Source organism: Camelus bactrianus, chromosome 9 (genome assembly GCF_048773025.1).
Source record: "Camelus bactrianus isolate YW-2024 breed Bactrian camel chromosome 9, ASM4877302v1, whole genome shotgun sequence".
Taxonomy (NCBI): Eukaryota; Metazoa; Chordata; class Mammalia; order Artiodactyla; family Camelidae; genus Camelus; species Camelus bactrianus.
Window position 1 is genome coordinate 13,684,209 of NC_133547.1, and position 22,573 is coordinate 13,706,781.

The 22,573-nt window shown below is 43.6% G+C and overlaps 1 protein-coding gene and 1 long non-coding RNA gene across 3 annotated transcripts; one reads left to right on the plus strand and one right to left on the minus strand.

Moving 5' to 3' along the window:
* Nucleotides 1-110: 110 nt before the first annotated feature.
* On the minus strand, nt 111-2,220 carry LOC141578729 (uncharacterized). Its single transcript, XR_012509393.1, has 2 exons — nt 2,081-2,220; nt 111-1,977 (listed from the first exon to the last, which is right to left on the minus strand). It is a non-coding gene; the product is annotated as an uncharacterized LOC141578729 (long non-coding RNA).
* Nucleotides 1,971-22,328, plus strand: ZNF793 (zinc finger protein 793). 2 transcript variants are annotated; one of them, XM_074371164.1, is made up of 7 exons: nt 1,971-2,503; nt 3,744-3,885; nt 6,829-6,944; nt 10,160-10,205; nt 17,176-17,305; nt 17,819-17,914; nt 20,999-22,328. In XM_074371164.1, exons 4-7 carry the CDS (start codon nt 10,191-10,193, stop codon nt 21,952-21,954), a joined length of 1,197 nt encoding a protein of 398 aa, XP_074227265.1. In that variant the 5' UTR covers nt 1,971-2,503; nt 3,744-3,885; nt 6,829-6,944; nt 10,160-10,190; the 3' UTR covers nt 21,955-22,328. The 2 variants fall into 2 exon arrangements, with proteins under 2 accessions (XP_074227265.1, XP_010962077.1); XM_010963775.3 differs by having other exon boundaries at nt 17,179-17,305.
* The last annotated feature ends 245 nt before the right edge of the window (nt 22,329-22,573 follow it).

Here is a 22,573-nt window from a genome sequence, read left to right on the forward strand (position 1 = left end):
TAACAGGCACTTTCCAAATGGTCATTTTTGTTAATTACTATAATCACTTCAAAACACTGTCATATAAACCACTTGTATTAATTCAAATCAGGCAAGACTGTTAAACTCTATTAAGTTTTAAAAATCTAACAGAGCCACAGGCCTTTAATTTCTCTATTATGCAAGATAAGAGGAAATTGCCAATAATCCCCTCTGACTTGACAGAACAATCTCACAAGTTTAGGAACTTGTTTAAGGAATCCAGAGACATCAATTACAGCATTTTTACCCCAGCATCCGAGTTACCTATTGCTGCATAGCAGATTACCCCCAAATCCAGTGGCTTAAAACAAACATTTAACAGCTCACACAGTTTCTGAAGGTCAAGAATCTGGGAGCTACCAGCTGGGTGGTTCTGACTTAGTCCCTCATGTGGTAGCAGTCAGTCCATTGGTGGGGGCTGCAGGCATTCCAAGGTTTAACTAGGGTGCAGGACCTGCTTCCAAGATGGATATCAGAAGGCACTTGGATATAATAAGGCATCAGTTCCTCCCTGGCTGTTGGCAGGAGTTCTTTGCTACCTGGGCCTCTTCATAGGTGGTCTCTGTCCTCAATGATATGGCAACCAACTTCTCCCAAAGTAAGTTGAGAGAAAGGGCTTGAACACCTCCAAAACAGAAGCTCAGGTGTCATTTACAATTTAATCTCAGTAGTGTCAGGCCATCACTTCTACTGTAAACTATTAACCTCAGACCTGCAATGTGGAAGGGGATGACACAAGGGTGTGAATACCAGGCGTCGGGAATCGTTGGGAGTCATTTTGGAGGTGAGCTGTTATACCAGTTGGTATGACCACCAAATAGAATTGTTTTTCTAGAGAGCTATTTTCATACGAAAAGGCAATCATTTCTAGAGGTGTTCCAAAATGATGCCTGGGATGTGCAGAGCACTGCGTGGATGGTTATAAAAACAGGACTCTGGTGAATGCTGTTGGTACCCCACTTTGCCTAGGCACTCACCATGCCCATATGCTGATGGCTGGCTTCTCCCTGAGCGCCTGCAGGCTCTGCCTGAGACCTGCCCGTGAGGCAGGCTGAAAGTGCTCGAGCTTTAAGGCCCCTGCAGAAGCCCTCAACAGTGAGGAACCAGAGATAACATAAATATCTCAGCTTCATCAGCCCTCGACTGGGAAAACTTGGAGGTGGTTTTCACACCATCTACCAGAGTTCCCCACAGGACTCAACCCCCATTACTCACAGGGGTAATCTGCTTATGGATGCACTCTGTGTTGGTTTCCATCCCTCCCGTCTCACTGACCCATCCCCTACCTCCCAAATAAACTGCTTGCACTCACACCCTTATTTCAGGTGGGCTTCTGGAGCATGAAAATTAATAAAGGAAAATCTCACTCCAATGGAGTAGGGAGGCCAGAAAAGGGAGATCTCAGGCAGTACCACTCCAGGTCCGTTTCAAGAAGAACTGTCAATTAGAGACCCCGACAGAAGAATCAACAGGAAAAAATCATCAATCACAGACCCCAACAAGAAGAGCTGTACATTGCATCTCCCACAGGAAATCCACTACCCCAACAACTCAGCCAATGAGAAGCCGTCTTCACTCTGAACTTTCACTTTTCTCCAACGTACTTGGCTTCAAAACAACCCCTCCCAACTACCTCCTTTTTCTCTGTAAAATAACAGTTCCTGTTTTTTTGTTGGACTTGTCCATGGTTTTTGCTGTGACTTGTTGTCCCGAATTGTGAGTCTCTGCTATATAGGAATAAACTCATTTTTTGGTCAAGTAAGTTGGCTGTTTTATTTTTAAAGTCAACAGGGTCAAGCCACCTGAGAGAAAGTTCCCACTTTCAACATAATCTTTTCAAGATCTTCCTACTGACCCACTCTTGCAGCTCCGCCCACTGGGTGAAGTCCCGCCTCTTCCTCCCGGGCCTCAGCCTCCCCGAGAGAAGAGCTTCTCTTCTTCGCCGTTCTCCCACGCCTAGAAAAAGTTTTACCTTGCTTTATGGGAGGGGAGTTCCTCGGGGGAGATGGCCGCGCTGGTTGCCCGTAAGAAGCGGTATGAACGTACGCGGCCATCTTACCTCACTGCTTGCGCTGCTGGAGACAAAGAAAGCTCAACTGCCGGGTCAGGGAGCCGCTCTGTTGGTCACAGGTGGTATGGGCTTCTGAGATGCTAAAAGCAGCAGTGACGTCTGTGTTTAGGGACTCAGGAACACTTGCTTCTCCCCGTTCTAAAATGGCCCAATCGCCTAACAAAGGGCCGAATCATCCGCTGCACGGCACAGGCGTAATCATGGCCGCCCCCAGCAAGCGGCTGACAAGCGGGCGCGGCCATCATACCTGCCATTAACGCTCCGGAACCCAGAATCCCGTTCTCTGGGAGGTTGCCAGGCGGCGGCAGCCAGCCTCCAAGTCGCGACTGAGTCTGCGCACGGTCACTCGGGATGGGAAGAGAGAAGAGCTTGTACTGTGGTGAGGCGGCGGGGTGCGACAACCCATTTCAGGTAATGGGCGCGGGTGCAGGGAAAATGGGAAAGGTCCCTGTGAGAAACAGTCAAACATCGGGACCCATGTAATAGTGAGCAGACGACTACGGTGGCCCGACTGGGTCAGTCATGGGTGCCCGTAAGGGTCAGAGACTGAGGGGACTGGAGGGTTAAGTGATTGGGCGTCTGAGCCTCGTTGGGGAGTCTGTGGTGGCGGATTTGTGGGATTCAGTGGCAGTGTCTGTGGAGAAAATGGGTTGGGAGTTCTGCGGGAATCAATAAATGAGAGTTCTTGATTGACAAGAGTGCCTGGGGGTCAGTTTATAGTGGTCTTACGGGGTCTGAGGCCAGGTGGGTTTCTTCGAAGACACTGATTTGAATGGCGTTGCGGCTCGATGATCAGAATACTGAGGGAGTCAGTGATCGGAAGTTCTAAGTTACGTTTGGGTACCTAGAACTGGTGATTGTGGAAACTCTGAGGTTCAGTGATGAGGGTGGTCAATGAGGATCAATGTTTGGAGAAATACTTTTAGGCTAATAGTGATTGAGACTTCCTTTGGCTCATCGATGGGGGATCTGAGGGTATCAGTGACTGGACTTTTGTAGATAGGGAATGTGGAACAGACGGATCAATGAGGGGGGTATCAGTGACTGAGACTGTCATAATTTTCAGGGGAGGTGGGACAATGGGAATCACTGATTGATCCCCAGTCATTGGGATATCATTGGAGATCAGTGTGGGTTCCCCATATGGGATCTGTGTTATTCACCGTTCTGCAATCAGAACGAATCAGTGACCTTTGTAGTCACTGACTAGTGGTCTTCAATGGTCATATTTGGACATATGGGGATATCATAGCTATAAGGACGCCCGAGAGCTGTAGATTGGAGACACCAGGTGTGTCTATGATTAGGAGGCTTAAAGGGAGTTGGTGTTGAGGCTTGTAAAGTGCAGAGGAAGGCAGTGGGAGAGTCAAGGATTTGAGGCTGCAACCCTGCACAGTGGGAACACACTTCACCCATAGGACATACCCCATCTGATGAGCAGCCAGTTCCCTCCTGTTCCTCAGGGCCAAAGCCTACCTCAGAACTCTTTTGGAAACCTCCCTCCCCCTTTTTGTATTGTTCCTCACATTAATGAAAGTGCTTTGAAAGGATTAAGCGTTAAACTCCTGTAAAATAACATGTTATTAAAGATGTGGCTTCTCTTGCTTTTGCCAAGGATTTAATGCATATTTCTCCTAATGCTTCCTTTAAGGTTCTTTCTGGAAAATGTAATGACATATCCATCTGTAACAGCATCCCAAGTGTGAGCCTGGTTTCTGGAAATCTGTTCTGACTTCATGGCAGCTAGGATGGATGTTCCTTTGCCTGTGGTCAGGAAACAAAGAGCTTACTGAGTAAGTATCTAAACTGATACTGTAAAAGATTTTGCTGAAGGGATAAACCTTGAGAGTGTTTGAAAATCCTTAAAAATAATGTTCTCACCACACACACACACACACACAAAAGATAATTACGTGAAGTGATGGAGATGTTAACGAACCCTAATGTGGTAATCATTTTGCAATATATACATGTATCAAATCAGGGGATTGAACACCTTAAACTTATACTATTATATCTCAATAAGGCTAGGGAAAAAAAGATGACTCACAGAAGGAAAAGAAACTGGTTCTGGAAGTTATCGTGTTCTAAGAATCTTTTTACTTTGTTCTGTATTTTTTAGGCATGGCATGTTTGACTTCCGTGAACCTGTGCCTTATAAAATCCTGGTAGAACCGTTCAATAAACCTAATACCACAATAACAATGACAAAACCAAAAAGCTACTTTTAGCAACTGCTCTTCACTGAAATTAAAGTCAAAGTACTGGTGATTAAGATGGACCAGGACAAAATCACAAATGAAAGGAAAATAAGATTTGATCAGTAGCTTAATAAAAGGGTGAAATGCTGAAACAGTCTTTTAATTGTTTTTTTTTCCCTCTGGGGGGAGTTAATTAGGTTTATTTATTATTTTTAATGGAGGTACTGGGGATTGAACCAGGACCTCATGCATGCCAGGCAGGTGCTCCACCACTGAGCTACACCCTCCCACCCCTGATTGTTTTAAGTATTACATTCAATCCTTAGGCAATCTTCAGACAAAGCACAGTGAGAATAGAATCTGAAGAAACCAAGGAAGTGGAGAGGTGAGGCAGGTAACATCTTTCAGAAACCATACATGCCAGGCTTTCATTTTTAGAGCAGACATTTCCTATTTTTCCGCTGCACAGAATCAAAGACGGGTAATTTCTTCGATGCAGGACCCACACGCATGGGTAAGGAGTCAGGCATTTTCTTTTTCTTGTAGTTTCCTTCATCACCTACACTATGCCTAGTGCCAGGTTTGGGAGCAAGTAATATTTGTTTTTAAAGTTTTTAACATAAATCTTTCATTGAAGTATAAGATGCATACAAAAGTATGCATAAATATACATACAACTCAATGAATTGTCACAAAGGGAACACCCCAGGGTAATGTGCTTATCAGAAAACAGAAGATTGTAACATCCGGAAAGCCCCATGATACTCGCTCCCAGCCACTACCCTGCCATGGGGACCAGTCTCCCAGTTCTAACATCACTGATTAATGTTGTCTGTTTTTGAATTTGAATTAAATGGAATATTCATACCTGGTCAAGGGGCAATATGTGGCTCCATTTGAAAAAATTCTTAAGTTTGAATCCAGATTATTTCATTTTACTTATGCAATAAACATTTTTCCAGATCATTTCCAGGCATAACACACATACATTTAAGTATCCTTATGTTAACGGCACAGCTCAATGAATTTTTACATTGACGAGAACTGTGTACACACAACCTAGATTAAGATATCTCTAGCACCCTGAAGCCTTATCAGTCAATACCCACTGCCATCCCAGGTCTAATACAATGGATTAGTTTTGCCTGTTTTTGAACTCGAATTAAATGGAATCATAGAAATAATCTGAAGCCAAAACATTCATACAATGGGAAAGTTTTGTCTGAAATTCTGAAACCAGATACACACCAGCACAAAATTCTAATCTGTAGCTCTGGCTTGGCCATTTGAGATTGCCTATTTTGTTTGTTTGTTTGTTTTTGGATATTCCTTCTGGAAGTCAAAAACATGCACATTGAACATTGTGCTGTACACCAGAAATTGACACATTGTGATTGACTATACTTAAGTTAAAAAAAACCAAAAAAACAAATGCACATTGAATTGGACCCTGTGCTTTGTGCCTGAGAGCATCCAGATGATGGTATCTATATAGTAACATACGGTTTTTGAGTTCAAATGTCAGGGTGTGGTGATGAGGATGTATGAGTCACTATCATGCAGGGAAGGAGATGGTATCCCTTCAGATGACTGCCATGCTGCTGTTGGGGGACTGACTGCGTGGTGGTACCGCTTATCAAGACTGACTAGCAAGACAGATGACTGGCTTCATCTTCCATCAGATTATCTGGTGGAATTATCCAGATTATCCACCAGAATCATCTGCTTTTTAATGACAAAAGAAAACTCACTACAATAATTTTACCTTGTTGTTGAGGGAAATTGAAAAAAAATTCTCCATACTTTCACCATATGTACCCAATTACTGTTTCTTATCCTTTTTATTTTAGTCTGTGTGATACTGTGATTTATAATAAGAAATATGTATGTGGTCTTCAGTCCTATTTTTGGCACAGAGCTCCTGAAACCCTTGGAATTTCCTAAGTGATAAGAGGGATAAAGGTGTCTTTTGTTATTCATAACTCAGCCCCTTTCAACCATTCCTGAGTTTGTGTTAAATGAGGTAACTTTTGGAAAGCCCCTAAGGATGGGCTTTTTTTTTTTTAATTAAAAAAAACTTTTTTTTAAAATTTCTATCTTTTTTTGTAGGGGCGGGGAGGAGGTAATTAGGTTTATTTATTTTATGATGGAGGTACTGGGGATTGGACCTAGGGCCTCCTGCATGCCAAGCATGCACTCTACTGCTGAGCTATGCCCTCCCCACCAGGATGGGCTTTTTAAAATTACTATTTATCATTCCTGTTTTCACAGGTGAGGAAAATGAGGCCCAGGGAGGTAAACTGTCTGGCCTAGATTCCTTCAGTCAGTTAAAGGAATCGCTTGGCTTTCAGACATCTGTCCGAGTGACTTGTAGGCTCAGGGTCTTACCAGAAGTTGCCCCTCCCTCAAACCCAGAGCACAGCCATCACTCAGATATGTCTGCTGCTCAGCCCTCTTGCAGGCTTCTTCCTCACTGGCCCCAGAGTATTGGGGGCTGCTGGATGACTTCTCACCATTGGGTCTGCTTATCTTCAGGTTTCCTGAGTGTACACGTTTGGGTCCCACCACCTTGTTGGACAGCAGGGCTCTCCTTGGGGCCACAGGACCTCAGTCACATCTGCAGAAGCCTCTGTCAGTGGCTGCAGCTGAGGGTGAGTTACCTTTGAGAGATGGAGCTTGAGGGCCTAATGGGCCAGGTAAAAGGCCCTCTGGTCCAGGAGAGGGGATCTTCTTCTGAAGGAGTCACCCAGGGTCCAAATCTCTTGCCAGAGCAAAGACTCTTAAGTAACAGGCTTTTAGTATTGAGGGACACTGACGTCTTTTTATATTTACGTGACAGTTGGAATAAGTCATTTTTAAGTTCCCACGCTTACCTGACACATGAAAGTATATAATTAAAGGCTGTTATTCCAGTTGTGGCCAGTTTTTCTTGATCTCTTCTAGTTAATTTTCCTTGATCTGTGATCAGTTGTGAGACTTTGGCAGTCACTAAGGTTGGAGGGATTAATCATCATTATGTAAAGAAACCTTAGGAGAGTAATTGGCTAGACCTGTTTCTCCAGGGGAGGGCACCAGGATAGTCAAACATTATGAATGTCACTGTATTCAAGAAAAGCTCTTCTCTGTGCCATGGGAAGATTACAATCTCCTCTTTTTGCAGAGGAGAGATATGAGTTGCTCTGTTTTAAAAGTTGTCCTCCTAGACTATTTCTCAGTGGGCAAAGCCTGGATCTGGTGGGAATCAGCTGTGAGGCTGTCACTGTTTGAGTTGCCAGTCATCAGGGCCACAGCTCAAGAATGCCAATCAGGAAACAAACTCTTGTTGCCCGCGCAGTGGTGGGATGGTTTTCCTGCCCTCAAAGGTGTGAGTCAGTTCTGGTGGATGTAGGAGTTATTTTGTCTACGTCTTGCCGTTTGCTTTTTGCCTTTCTTTTCCTTGTCTCTTTTACTGAGGTATAAAAGACATAGAGCAAAACATACAAATAGTAAATATACAACTTGATGGATTTTTAAATACATACACACATTCGTGTAACCACCACTTAGAGCAACGTTTCCACCACCTTAGAGCTGGGGTTGGCATACGATTGCCCATGAGCCAAATCTGGCCTGCCATCTCTGTTTGTAATTAAAGTTTTATTGGAACACAGCTGTACTCATTCACTGCTGTGTCATTATCAGTGGCTGCTTTCATGCTAGAACAGCAGAATTGAATAGTTGTGGCAAACTCCATAGGACCCACAAAGCCAAAAATATTTACTGTCTGGTCTTTCAAATAAAAAGTTGGCTGACCCCCTACGCTAGCAGGCTCCTTCCTACCCCATCTCAGTAATATCCATCCCCTTCCCACGTTCTGACTCTCTCACCATAGTTTTACCTGTTCTGGAACTCCCTAGAAATGGAATTATCCAGTATATTCTTCCTAAGTTTGACTTCTTTCATTGGACATAATATCTGTGAGATCCACATGGATTGCATGGATATCAGCAGTTCATTCCTTTTTGTTGTTGAATAGTATTCCATTATATGGAGAGGCCACAATTATCTAGTTCTCCTGGGCAGTTTCCGGTTGTGACTTACTATGATCAAAGCTGCCATGAACATTCTTATTCAAGTCTTCATTGAACACTATGCAGTTATTTCTCTAGTATATACCCAGGGGTGGGACTGCTGGGTCACGGGGATTCTACATTCAGCTTTGGCAGATATGGCCAAACAGTTTTCCAAAATGATTGAACCAAATTGCAGTCCCACCAGCCACAAGTCAGACCTCTTGTTGCTCCTGGATGTGGATTTTCAATGCCAGGCTGTAGCTTACTAGCACAGTATATTCAGACCTATTTATAGGTTTCTCACTACTGTGAGTGAAAAGCTTGAATGTTCTTTATTAATGTTTTGTATGAATTTAGTTCCGTATTTCCCAATATGTGTATTTTTTGGAAATAGGGAACCTCCAAGTTATAGTAGTCTTATCTAAATATAGTACCAGTTATTTTAAAAGGAAAATTTTAATATTGTGATTTTTGATTATCACTACATATTTATAGTTTTTATAGACTAAAGCTTTGTGAACATATGCATTCATACGGAACTATGAGGCCATATTCGTGTGTTTAACTTGGGTAGATATGGCCAGTTTTCTCCAGCGCTACTGCTTGCAAGGTTGGAGCCCCTTGAGGCTGACCTCTACTCACCCCCTTGCCTGGACCTATCCCCTGAGGAAGGGTCCTTGCTTTCTGACACTCAAGATTGTAAAGGTGCACCTTGTATTCTTTGTTCCAGATGATGGACTCAGACATTTTCTGAGGAGCTCTAGTTCTTTCTGGTGAGAATGAGTGGTAGCGATCAGAATCTGGGTGCTGGCAGGCTTTTCCAGTCAGGATGACACCGTGCCCGGTTACTTCAGTGAGAATCGCCACAAAAGATATAATTTTTAAAAACCAAGAGTTATTCCACTGGTAATTTTAATATAGTTCTAACATTAAACGTTCAAGTACATCAAAGTATTTATTTATACTCTTAACCTATGACTTGCCCTTTTAAAAATAATTTAAGCCATTACAGTTATTTCTTTAATTAAACATCTTGAGTTGTTTGTTGTCAGCGGTTGAACATTATTTTTTAATGACAACACTGAATAATCTGCTGGGTGAAGGGACAGAATGGGATTTCAAAATTTGTAGATACTGACAGGCATATGTAGCATAGATAAACAAGATTATACTGTATAGCACAGGGAAATATATACAAGATCTTGTGGTAGCTCACAGCAAAAAAAACAATGTGACAATGAATATATGTATGTTCATGTATAACTGAAAAATTGTGCTCTACACTGAAATTTGACAGAACATTGTAAAATGACTATAACTCAATAAAAAATGTAAAAAAAAATTAAAAATAAAACCATTTATTGAAAAGACAAAAAAAATAATAATCTGCTGGGCGAATAACAAGGTTTAGCCTTTCAGTAATTATGTGTACCACAGTTTAAGTAACCATTAGTTTTGTTGAAGTTATACAGTTACTTTGCTTTGCTTTGTGTTCTTCGTAGTATTATCGTAACAGATATGAAAGCCCCTTTTCTGGTATATACTTGGGACCAGTGGTATAAGTTTGAAGGATTTTTGGCTTTTAATAATTTCCAGTTTTCACATGGTAGCGGCTTTTGCTTCCTGGGAAGTCTGTTCTGTGCATCCACATTCTGGGTTGAATGGCACCATGTTTTCCTTCTACCACAATGACTTAAAGCATGGGTTTTTGTGCAGGAGTTATGTAGGGAATTTGCAAGTCCTAAAATAAGCCTGGTCTCTCACAGCTCTCTTCTCTCCTTCTCCATCCTCCTCCCTCCAATGTATCTTCACAGGCCACAGATCTTTTTCCAAGAACAACAGAAAATGATTGAGTACCAGGTAAGTATGACATTAACAAGCCTACTTTCCCTTCTTGGGGAAAGTGTTCTAGAAAAAATATATGCACTTCAACCACACATGCTCTGTCATGTGCTGGGTTCTCAGGAAAGCAGACTTGTGGATGGAGATCTGCAAGCAGGAGGTTTACTAGGGAGGCTCTTGGAACACCTGTAAGTCAGTGAAGGAAGCAGAGTGGGCAGAGGGAGTTGTTGAACAGAGGCATCAGCTGATCTTACAAGATGCTCTGGAGTTGGTATGGTCCTCAGTGTTGTCCTGAATGGAGGCAAGGAGGCCACTGCATTCTGAAATCAATCAGTCTTTGGTTGTAGGCTGCCCCAGGGAGGGCATGTAACCTTGGGTGGAGTGGCTCTCTTTGACCAAGGGAAATTCTCAAAAGGTCTCAAGCCTGCAACAGCCAGCCGTCTCCTAGCAGCTGGGAGAAGTACCTTGGTACTCCAGGGGGATTTGGGTGGAACGCCACAGCCTCTCGCTACACATAGATACAGTGGCCAGACACTTATTATACATGCTACTCTATCCTTTTCCCCGCTGATTAAAATGTCCTAGAGATGGTACCATATTGGTACTTTTTTTTAAACAATGTGCATAATCTCCATAATATGCATGGAATATATAATATACCCCCCTCCATTTTTTGGACCTTCTGATAGTTTCCAAATTTCATATTACAAGCAATGATGCAAGGCACATTCTTTGTTGAAACGTGTGATGTACAAGGGAGAGATTCCAGCAAGAGTCACTAACTGTGTGCTTCCTGGTAGCCCAGCAAAAAGGCAGAGACAGCCCATGGTTTGTGCTGGCCATAAGGAAGAAACATATTGTTATTTCCAAAGAAAACTTAGCTTTTTAAGGCACTTTTTTCTAAAGACATTTCCCTGAGGGGCCTTCTTATGACTGAGGCCGGGCAGTACTGTTGCTGACAGCGTGGTCCCAGGACGAGGGCATCTCCTGGAAGCTTTTTAGACATACCGAATGGCACGCCCCAGCCACACCGGCTGGACCAGTTAACTGTGGGTGGGGCCTGAGAATCTTTGCCTAACAAGCTCTGGACATCCTTATGCACATGCAAGTGTGAGCAGCACTGAAAGAATGGACAAAATTCTTAACGATCACTAACAACACAGAAGCATGTTTTCTCCAGGGCTTCAACTCATCCCTCGGAGTTGAGTGTAAGCCCCAAGGCGAAACTCTCAGTTCCCCAGGTGACCAGAACCACCACGGTCTCAGCTTCCCAATGACGTGACTGTTTTCTATCAATGTCAAAGTTGCGGGAAGTTTTAACTCCTCTGTGCTTTGTGGCTCATGGGTAACGGCAGAAAATGCTAAATTCCAGTTAAAAGAAAGTGAAAATACAAATATTACTTCTTCTGTGAGGGGGCAGGAAGATTCCTCCAAGTTTACAGAAGTCCTGATTTTGATCTAAGTTATCGAGATTGAGGAACAGATGAACTGCCCACTGTTTAAGTTTCTGTCTTTCCCTTTAGGTGTCTCTGCTAGTTTGGTAGCAAACAGTTGAACGTCTTATTCCCTAGCATGACTCGGTGTGAGGTCTTCCCAGCCCCCCCACCTTCCTCACTGATTTTGGATGGTGAAGGACCCTGTGCCCTGGCCGGAATCCACGCAGCCCCAGAGCTCCTGCTCTCCTACGTCTCATTCCGGAGACCCAGCTCTCCCCTCTCTGAGTTCTTTTCTCTCGTCCCTACAACCACTGTCAGTGTCTCCAACCCTAGAAACCATTACCATTTGTGAACCAGAACGTCCTTTGCTTTCTCTCCTGGTCTCCTTCATCTCCTGAAGTGAGTTCCTCGCTCTTGCTGTTTCTACCTCCTGTTTCTCATTTTTTCTTGTGTCCAGAATCCTCTCTTCCCACTTAAATAAAACTTCTGGCCAAGGTCCCAGGTGACTTTGCTGAGGCTGAAGTCAGGAGATGCTTTTTGATGGTTGTGCTGAATTCAGCTGTACTTTCTGTCTCCTTCTTCTGTCTGAAAGGCAGCCCCATGTTCTGGGTGAGAGCACTCAGACCAGACTGCTGAATCTGAATGCCAGTTTTTGGCAAGTCCTTGAACCTCTCTGCCTGTTTTCTCCTTTGTAATATGGATGTAGCATTAAATGAACTAATGTAGGTAAAGTGCTTGGAATAGACTTTGTTTATGACACTCAGTGAGGTTAGTCCTCCCTCCTTCATGCCGGGGACAGTGCTTCCCTACAGCTTCTCAACATCTTCTGTGGTTTCTCTTTCCATCTGCTTACCTCTTAGATGCTGATGTTTCTGTGGGGCCTCTGGGGGTGGTTTCATCCACTCTTAGGTGGATACTGGTGAGTCTACAGGTGACGCCCTCCTCTACACCCAAGCCCAGGCCTCCTCCCAGAGCTCCCACCCCCTTTGCCCACGACGTGATCAGCATCGTCCCTGGCTGCCTCGTAGGACTTCACGTTTAACGTGTACAAAGTTGAACTCCTGGTTTCTGTCTCTTCTTCCCTGTTTCCCATCTCAGGAGATGGTACCATCCCACCAGGCAAGCCAGGACCCTGAGGTTTGTCCTTGACTTCTCCCTGCCTTCCACTTGTCTCACTCAGTCACCAAGTTTTGCTAATTTTACGGCCTTAGTGTTTCTTCCATCTCTCTCCTCTTCTTCCCTGTGTTTGGTGAAAATGGCATGGTCTCTAGGGTGCAGAATTATATCTTTTCTGGTTTGCTCTGTTCTGGGCTATTCCCTTCCATTCTGTTCCACCCCACCCCAACCCGTCCCGTCCCAGTTAGCTCTGTTGGGGAAGTGCTGACCCAGAGCCTATCACTGAGCCAGGCCCTGTGCTCTGTGGCGAAGCCTGACTGCTGCTCTCCTGCTCCTGTGGTGCGTTCTGGCATCAAAGAGGCTGTCTGCCTGGCGCCTTCTCTGTGCCATGGCCTTTGTGTGGGTCTTAGGGTCTCCTGGGCCAGCCTGCATGGCCTCCACCCCGGTTCTGGTCCTGCCTTCGGGTCCACCCGCCTGGGCCACTGCTCAGGTAGCGCTGTGAGACCTGACATTCTTCAAGGAGCCCTGAGCCTCTTGAGGGTGGAGAGTGGCTGCTCTCAGCCCCTTCAGCCTCTGCGGGGCCCTGTCAGCACTTCCTTCCTCTGGCCAGTCCCGGAGGGGATGGGCCGGTGTCACTGGCACTGTGCAGTGCACTAGGGCTCCCCACCCCACCGACACCCAGGCACAGACCCTGGCCACCCCCTCTTTTTTTTGTCCTTTAAATTGTTTTCCCTTTCTTAATAGATTTTAAAATATTGATTTACAGTCTTTTCCTCCTTAAATAAAATAGTTACCTTTATACAGTGCTGTTATATGCCAGGCATAGTTTACACATGTCAACGCATGTAAACCACATAACTAAGAGACATACACTATTATCATCTCCATTTAACAGATGAGAATACTGAGGCACAGAGAGGTTAAATAGCTTTCCCAGGGTCACTCATTTAGTGGCGGAGCCTGTAGCTGAACTCAAGCAGTCCTGCCCTGAAGTCCATCCTTTTTGCTGATCTGCTCCATTGCGCCTCATTGTCTGTCAGCCAGTGTGAAGTTAGCGAGCACAGAGCAGCCCACAGAACCAGCCTCCCTTATGACAGCAATTGTAAGTTTGGAGGGTCCCAAGACCACCCTCAGGTTTGATAATTCTCTAGAAGGACTCACAGAATGTTACACTCACAGTCAGGGTTTATTACAGCAAAAGTACACAGATTAAAATCAGCCAAGAAAAAGATACTTGGGGCAGAGTCCAGGAGACCCCTCACACAGCATGTCCATCTGTCCTCTCCCAGCGGAGTTGTGGACAGTGCTGAATTCTCCCAGCCACCACGTGTGACCATGTAGAGTATTGCCAACCAGGGAAGCCCACCTAAGTCATGGCGTCCAGATCTTTTTTGGGGGATTGGTCACTAGGCATGGTTGACTGCTGACCTCAGTCTCCAGCCGCTCTGGAGGTTGACCTGATGCCTGTGACCCATAAATCACATTGCTAGACTTTCTGGTGCAGCCCAAGGGCCCCCGGTGAAAAAAAGAAGCCACTCTTATCCTGGAGGACATTCCAGGGGCTTAGAGATTAACTTCCAGGAGCTGAAGGCAAAGATCAGACCTCTCCTTGGGCAAGATTAAATTCTCTACAGTTGCAAAACTGTTTCTTCTACTTATAGGAATAGAGGAAGTTTTTTCCCCCTATTCCAACAATTCTCCAATTCTGTGCAGACAAGTTAGGGACTCAGTCTCCCAAGACTGCTCACCACTTCAGATGCCAGTCACAAGTCTCAGATTGTCACCTGAACTTCTGGTCAACCAGCTATAAATCGGTGGTTCCCATGACTCCCTCCTCAGTCTTAACTTGCTCTAACTCACAGAACTCAGGGAATCACTTTATTTACCATCACAGGTTTACTATAAAGGATACAAATGAACAACCAAGGGGGGAGGGTGTAGATCAGTGTTAGAGTCCGTGCCTAGCAAGCACGAGGTCCTGGGTTCAATCCCCAGTGCTTCCATTTAAATAAGTAAATAAACCTAATTACCTACCCCTCCCACATCCCCCCCAAAATGAACAGCCAGATGAAGAGGTACTTGGGGCAAAGTAGGTTCCTGAGCACAGGAGCTTATGTCCCCATGGAGTTTGAGGTGCCCCTCTCCAGCCCTGGATGTGTTCGTCAACCTGGAAGCTCTCTGGGGATTTTATGGAGGTTCCATCATGTAGGCCTAGTTGGTTAAATTATTGGCCTTTGGTGATTAGCACAATCTCAAATCCCTCTCCCCTCGCCAGAGACTGGGGGATCTGTGGCTACAAGTCCTAATTCTCTAATCACATTACTGGTTCCTCTGGCAACCAGCCCCCATCTTCCAAGAGTTACGTCATTAGCATAAACTCTGTTACGGCTGACAGGTGCTTGTTACAAGTAACAAAAGACACTCCTATTGCTCCTAGCACTCCGGAAGTTTCGGGGGTTTAAGAAGCTCTGTGCCAGGAACCAGGGCACAGATGCATTTCTTCATACATCACAATATCCCAGGTGCCTTCTTAGGTTAGTACCGCTGGGTCTCCCTCAGCAGCAGGGCCCCAGGGCACTGGGCTCTTTGGAGAATTTGTTCTCTGTGCCCCAAACCAGAGGATTGCTGGGCTGGGAAGCCTCCTTTCCACAATTGCTCCTCTGGGTCTCCTGCTGAACTCTTCTGCTGTTGGCCTCTTACATATGAGTGTCCCTCGTGGCTCTGGCCTGAGCACTTGGCTCCTCTTGTCTCCTCGCAGACGGATCCCGCACCACGTGACAACTTTAGCTGCCACTTCTGGGCTGATGGCTCACACAGCTTTAGTACGACGCCCTCTTTGCTTCTGCTGTTTTTCTTGACTCCACTTCATCACCACGGTCACCCAGTTGCTTTAAGGGTGTTACCCTTATGCTCTCTTCACCCCACAACCAGTTAAAGCACAGGTTCTGCTCTTCTTTAAAGTGGTTTTTCTCTGTCTCACTGTTAACATCCTACTTGTGAACCTCATTTTCCACCTGGGATATTAGTGAGTCTTTCCTTTCCCTTCCCTCCAGGTCACCTGTCACATTTCTCTTCCCATCCATTCACTTTCAGACTGTGAGTTTTGTATCTCTTGCAGGCAGCATTGCTTTTTTTAAGATCCAGTGTAATTAGATTTTATCTAATCTCTGCCTTTTTGGAGTGTTAGTTGGGGGAGGGTATAGCTCAGTGATAGAGTGCATGCCTAGCATTCACAAGGTCCTGGGTTTAATCCCAGTACCTCCAATCAACTATATAAATAAATAAACCTAATTACCTCTCCCTTCCCTCCTCCCCCCAAAAAACTATAATTAAAAACAAAAGAGGCTGATTTGCTTTACAGTTTAGTTTAGGCTTATAAAGTGGAGTGTTAGTCATGTGTTAAATAACCTTATAATTTAATATAGTTTAATATAAATATAATTAAATTATATAAATATAAATAAATTAAATATGTTATATAAATATATATATAAATTATAATAGTTTACTATAAATATAATTAATTATATTTAATATAAATATAATTATGTAACCTATGGTTGGCTTTATATCTGTCTTTTTTGTATTTAGCTCTGTATTTGTCCCATCTGCTTTTGTTTCCGTTTCTTTTCTCTTATGTGTGTGTGTGTGTCTGTTTGTGTGGATTAATTGGACATTTTTTAGAATTCTGTTTATTTACTTCAGGACACCTCTTCGCACTATGATTACAGTGGTTACTCTAGGGATACGGTGTACAGTCTGCTTACGGTTCTCATTGTACCGCTTGACACAGAATGCAGGAAACTCACCCCATGCCTTCTAGAATGGGCTTTCTACACATACTTCTCCCTTTATTGATGTCATATTGTCTTAAAGTCCATCGTCTCACCAGCCTCTGTATGCTCCCCTGTAGCTGAGCGATTGGCCGTCCTTAAGATCGCTATTTGGCCCCAGGCCTTGGTTCATGCTGCTCCCTCTTCAGGGAAGGCAGTTTCTACATCTTCCTGCAGACAAGACTCAGCTGCACATACCCTGGGCTCTGAAGCCTGAAAAATGTAATGGACCATTCACCTCTCTGTGTGCCGTAGCCCAGATGTCCTGCCGCCCCAGCTCTTACCCTTTCACCCTGATGGCTTTACATATTGCTTTCTCTCCCAGGCTGTGAGCTCCTTGAGGTCAGGAGCCATCCGTGACTGTGTCCCCAGCAACCAGCACTGGGTCAGACACACCGTGAGTCTTCAGTCAATATGTGTTGACCCAAAGTGTAAATGACAACAGCTTCCGGTCCCACCATATGTTGCCCAGAGCCAGGAATATAAAAGGCATCCTAGATAAATGATCGTAATAAGCTCTGACCTGTCAACATTATAAAAAAACCAGAACCATCACTGCTGCCTTCGTTGTTCCCACGTGACTCAGTGCCATTTCATCTTCAGCAGAGACCTGTGTCATTTAAGGACGTGGTAGTGGGCTTCACTCAAGAGGAGTGGCACAGGCTGAATCCCGCTCAGAGGGCCCTGTACCGGGACGTGATGCTGGAGACCTACAGCAACCTCGTGTCAGTGGGTAAGATCAGCTCTGCCACACAATCTAGATGATGCTTGAATGACCACCTTTCCCTTTTTAGTTGCTAAAGGTAACTGAAGTGCCCAGAACCTCTCAAGTATCAAATACTTCCTATGTGCCAGATACTTCCAAGATATTAACTCATGTAATCATCATAGGAGCCTTATGAGGTAAATACCATTGGTACCACTGTTTTACACATCTGGGGACTGAGGCAGAGAGGTGGATTAACTGCCCAGTGTCACCCATTCAGTATGCAGCAAGGCCAGAGCAGGATTTGAACTCCAGCAATCTAGCTGCACACTTTGCCTTCTTAACCCTTACATTGTGCTGCCTCAGTGAGCTTGACTTGAGTTGCAGTGGTCTCGGATGACTAATTCCTTTTGAGTTCTGGACAAGGTGTGTACAGTCTCCTCCCAAGTATACTGTCTGTTGCTCAGCCTTTCATGCTGCCTGAATGGCCCTGAAGACCAAGGAGCTCAGCCTAAGGCCTGGATCATTTCCCTGGAACAGGTTATGAAGGCACCAAACCATATGTGATCCTCAGGCTGGAGCAGGAAGAAGCACCATGGGTCTGTGAGGCGGCGTGCCCAGGCTGCCACTGTCGTGGTAAGTATGATAAATCCAGCTAAAGAGGTACTGTGGGAGGCTGGTACCATTGGAATTTGGTTCAGGGTCCAGCTCTTAAAAGCCTTAGAGCTTTAAAAAAGCAGCTGGAGACGTTTCTCTGAGAGCTTCAGCCTTCTTGTTAACCCTTCAGTCTCCATGTATCCCACCTCCCTGTGTGCTCGTTCTATCTCTGTCCAGAATCCTTGGTCTCTCTTAAGGTTAAAGGTTCACCTTCCCTTTCATAGTCAGGCATTCTTACAAATAAGTTTCTGTGATTAGCCCATTCTTGCTGGTCTCTTACTGTTTCTTTTCTAACAGTTTCTCGGTAAAATGCCTCAGACCCGCCTGCTATGCCCACGGTCTCACTCCCCATCCTTTCCTTAATCCCTTATATTATCCCTCAGCCCCTTAATTTCCTTAAGTCACAGAGGAGGAAGCAGTGGATTCCAGGAGGTGACCAGGGATCATTGGGTAGGGAAGGAGATGGCTGTGCTTGGCCTTTCTTAACTACTTCTATTGAATGTTCTGAATAACTGCGCCTCTCCCATCAGCCCTATAAAATGTCTCAACAGTACCCTGGTACCCTGAGTGTTAGTAGTCCACTCTTTAGGTTGCCTCTGGACTTCCACTTCTCCACAAGAGTCATGGGCTTAGCAAGAAGAGTCAGTGCCATCTGTTCCCAGATCTCTTTATGCCACTTAATAGTTAGTGTTGTAATCACATCATTGAATTAAATATTATGTAAACCCCAGAAACATTTAAGTCATTTTCATGCTTCTCCCCAAAATAATGTCTTTGAGATTACCACCATCCAGCTTTCACTGATTAGTAGTAGTAGCAGCAACGGCATCAGAAGGACTGGCCAGCACTCGGCGTGCTCACTGTGTGCCAGCTCTGTTCTCAGTCCTTTATGGCTGTCAACTCATTCAACCCTTCCAACACCTAGGGGAGGTATCCAGCCTTTATTACCTCATTGACAAATGAGGAAACAATCACAGAAAGTTTACGAAACTTGTCTAAGAATATAAGAAAGTAAGGAACCGAATGGGGATTTGAACCCAGGTTGTCAGGCTCTTGAACCAGTATTCTTCACCGTCACACTCTGGTGCCTTCTGAGGTGTATTTTGCTGTATGTTCATCAGCCTTCCTGAAACCATTGTAACCTGGCTGTCAGCTGCTTTTCTTTGCCCTCTTTCAAGAATTTTATATAATAACTGGGGGGGAGGGGGGAATGTAGTCAGCCCTCCTGTCTCGGTGCTCTGTATCCTCTTTCCCTGGTTGCAGCCCAGCCTTTTCCTTCCCAGAGACGGCTCCATTTTCTGTTTTCCAGCCTTGATTCTCTTAGCGGTGTAAGTCCCACAAAGAAGTCATCTATTTGGAGACCATACGATGCTCACAACTTGGCCTCTTTGCCATTTTGCCTCCTTTTGTCCCCCTCGTACCACCTAGGGCCCCTTCCCCTCATCTTACCAACCAGTGGGTCATCTCCACAGTTGTGTCCACTTATCCCTGTATTTTGCAGGACAGAAACTGAAGTCATCCTCACTCCTTGCTACCTCCCCTCCACCACACACACACACAAAGTGCATGCACACACATACCTCACCTTTTCATTCCAGAGCTTTGCTACCTTGTGCTTATTCTGAATCTTCTGTCTCTGTCACCCTCTCTGATTGTTCTATGCATACATGCTAGTTTTGTTGTTTTTCCTTTGAGGAATGACTTTAAATCTTCCTCACTACTTTGCATTTTCCACTGACGTCTCCTAAAGTTGAACTCAGATTATCTCATTCCTGAATATCTTTAAGTCAGGGGTTCTTAGCCATGGAACTTTTAAGCATTCTGGGGAAGCCTAATAGACCCCTTTTTTACATATAAAAATAAAATAAAATCCGTAAGATTATAGAAGAAATTACTAAAATACAATAGTTATTGAAATAAAGTTAGAAAATGCAGGATCAAAGTATTTTAAAAATATTAATGATATTAGTGATAATAGCAGATGTACTTCCTTTTTTACACATTAAATGAGATCTGGCATCATGTCTAATAACTGTCATGATCTCAGGTAGAGATGGTTGTGAATGTATTTTGGGAAATCTTCCACAACTATAATGTAACATGAACATACCATATTCCCAAACTAGTACAAAGTTACAAGAGTTAATAGTACTGTATTTGGTTGCTCAGTTCGTAATCAAAAGAAATGCTCAATTTTGGTTAGAACTTAGGGAAAATAAAGGTGTAATTTTTTTTCCCCTATACAAATTCATAGCTCCCAGATTTCTGTCTACCAAGTTAAGAACTTTTGCTTTAAATTCTAGTTAGCTTTGTTGATTCCTGCTTTTATCTAGTTCATCTTAGAGCCCTTGCCATTTATATTATTACTAACCAGCTCAACATGGTAAACTTTCCTACTGCTATAACAGTGCTTGTCAAACTCTTAATATGATAAGAAGCATCTGGGCAATTTGTTAAAATGCAGATTTTGACTCTGTAGGTCTGGGAATAGGGCTCAAGATTCTTCATATCTATCAACATCAAGTTCCCAGATGAGGCTGAAGTTGACCATTGAGAACCACACGTTCAGTAACAAGGTGTTATGTGACCGTTAGCCCCGTTTCCTCCATAATAGAGATCAGCAAACTGCGGCCTGTAGGTTAGCCACCTGGTTTTGTGAATAAAGTTTTATTGGAACACAGTTGCACCCTTACATTTTCTTACTGTCTGTGTTCCCACCATACAATGGGAAGGTTAAGTACTTGTGAACAAGGCAATATGGCCCATAATACCTGACATACTTACTCTCTGATCTTTTAAGAACACTTTTGCTATAATATCCCCTCTTCTTCAAGATTATTTCTCTCTATACTCTATGACACGTTCCATTGCATCCATGCCAGTTCCTGAATCTCTATTCTCTATTCATATGACGTTCTTCCCTGCATGGGTGATTTTAGTTATGATTCATGCTCTCTATTCATGTACTGTGCACCCCTTAAATTTTGATGGCATTTCTCTAGCAGTTTTATTCCAGATCATAATAACAGATTCATAAAGAAAGATTTGCTGTACTTTCTCTAGAAAACATTTGGCAAGTTAACGTCCAGAGGAAAAGACGGCAAGATGCATTTTTGAGGCAAAGTACATTCATCAGCAAGAAAACACTGCCCAAGGAAAGAAACCATGAACATGATAAGTTTGGGAAAGTATCACATCTGAGCCCTGATCTTTTCCCTTCAATTCAAAATCCCAATAACAGGGACCCTTGCGGGAAAAGTTTGAACCATAATTTAGACTTGAATGGTTTTAAGAGAAACTATTCAAAAAAGCAAGATGAATGCTATGGATATGGGAAACTGTTACAACATACAAAGCATGACAGACGACCTAATGGAGAAAAGCTCTGGGAATGCAGTCATTGTGAGAAAGCTTTCAGCCATAACCCAGCACTTATGTATAAACCAGCAGTCACCAGTTCTCTTGTGTACAAACGTAAGAGGGTTCCACCTACAGAGAAACCCCACGTCTGTACTGAGTGTGGGAAAGCCTTCTGCTACAAGTCTGAATTCATTAGGCATCAGAGAAGTCACACTGGGGAGAAGCCATATGGATGCACTGACTGTGGGAAAGCCTTCTCACATAAGTCAACCCTCATTAAACACCAGAGAATACACACTGGGATAAGACCCTTTGAGTGTTTTTTTTGTGGGAAGGCCTTCACGCAGAAGTCACACCGCAGGGAACATCAGAGAACACATACAGGAGAGAGACCCTTTGTGTGCAATGAATGTGGGAAGTCATTTGGCGAGAAGTCATACCTCAATGTACATCGAAAAATACACACAGGAGAAAGGCCCTATCGTTGCAGAGAATGTGGAAAATCCTTCAGTCAGAAGTCATGCCTCAATAAACACTGGAGAACTCACACAGGAGAAAAACCCTATGGATGCAGTGAATGTGGCAAAGCTTTCTACCAGAAGCCAAACCTCAGCAGACATCAGAAAATTCATGCTAGGAAGAATGCTTATAGGAATTAAAACCTAAGAATTGTCAGAAAGCCTTGAGTAAGATATCCTGTTTCATTATGTGTGGAGGAATTCATCCTTAGGAGAAATCTTACTGATTTGGTGAATTTGAACCAAGTGTTTTACAATAAGGCAAGTCATTCTCCAATTGTGATAGAAAATTTTATACAAAAGATTATAGAAAATACTTTATAATACATAAACCTGGTCACTCTGGCTTATGAAAGTTTAAAAATATATTAATGGAATGATAAAATACAAAGTATATATGAAGAAAAGTAGAGGTTTGTTGTTTGGCCCTTTTCTGAATAATAAAGTAATGTTTTTAATGGCTTTTGTTAAGTTAGCCAAAAACTTTATTAAATGTTTTTAATGTTAAAAAGGCACTTACTTTGTCTTTATTATTTTAATATATAAATATATTATTAACTAAAATAATAAATAATTTAAATAAATTATTTGTTTTGCCTTTATTTGTCTTGAAAAGGCAAAGCCAAGGAATAGTTTCACAACCTGACACTGAGTGAACAAAATGCTGTCAACTTTATGACTCAGCACACTCATTATTTAACAACAACAAAGGAGCATAGCCCTAGTACATTGTGCACTACTCCTGTTTTCTTAGTCTTGC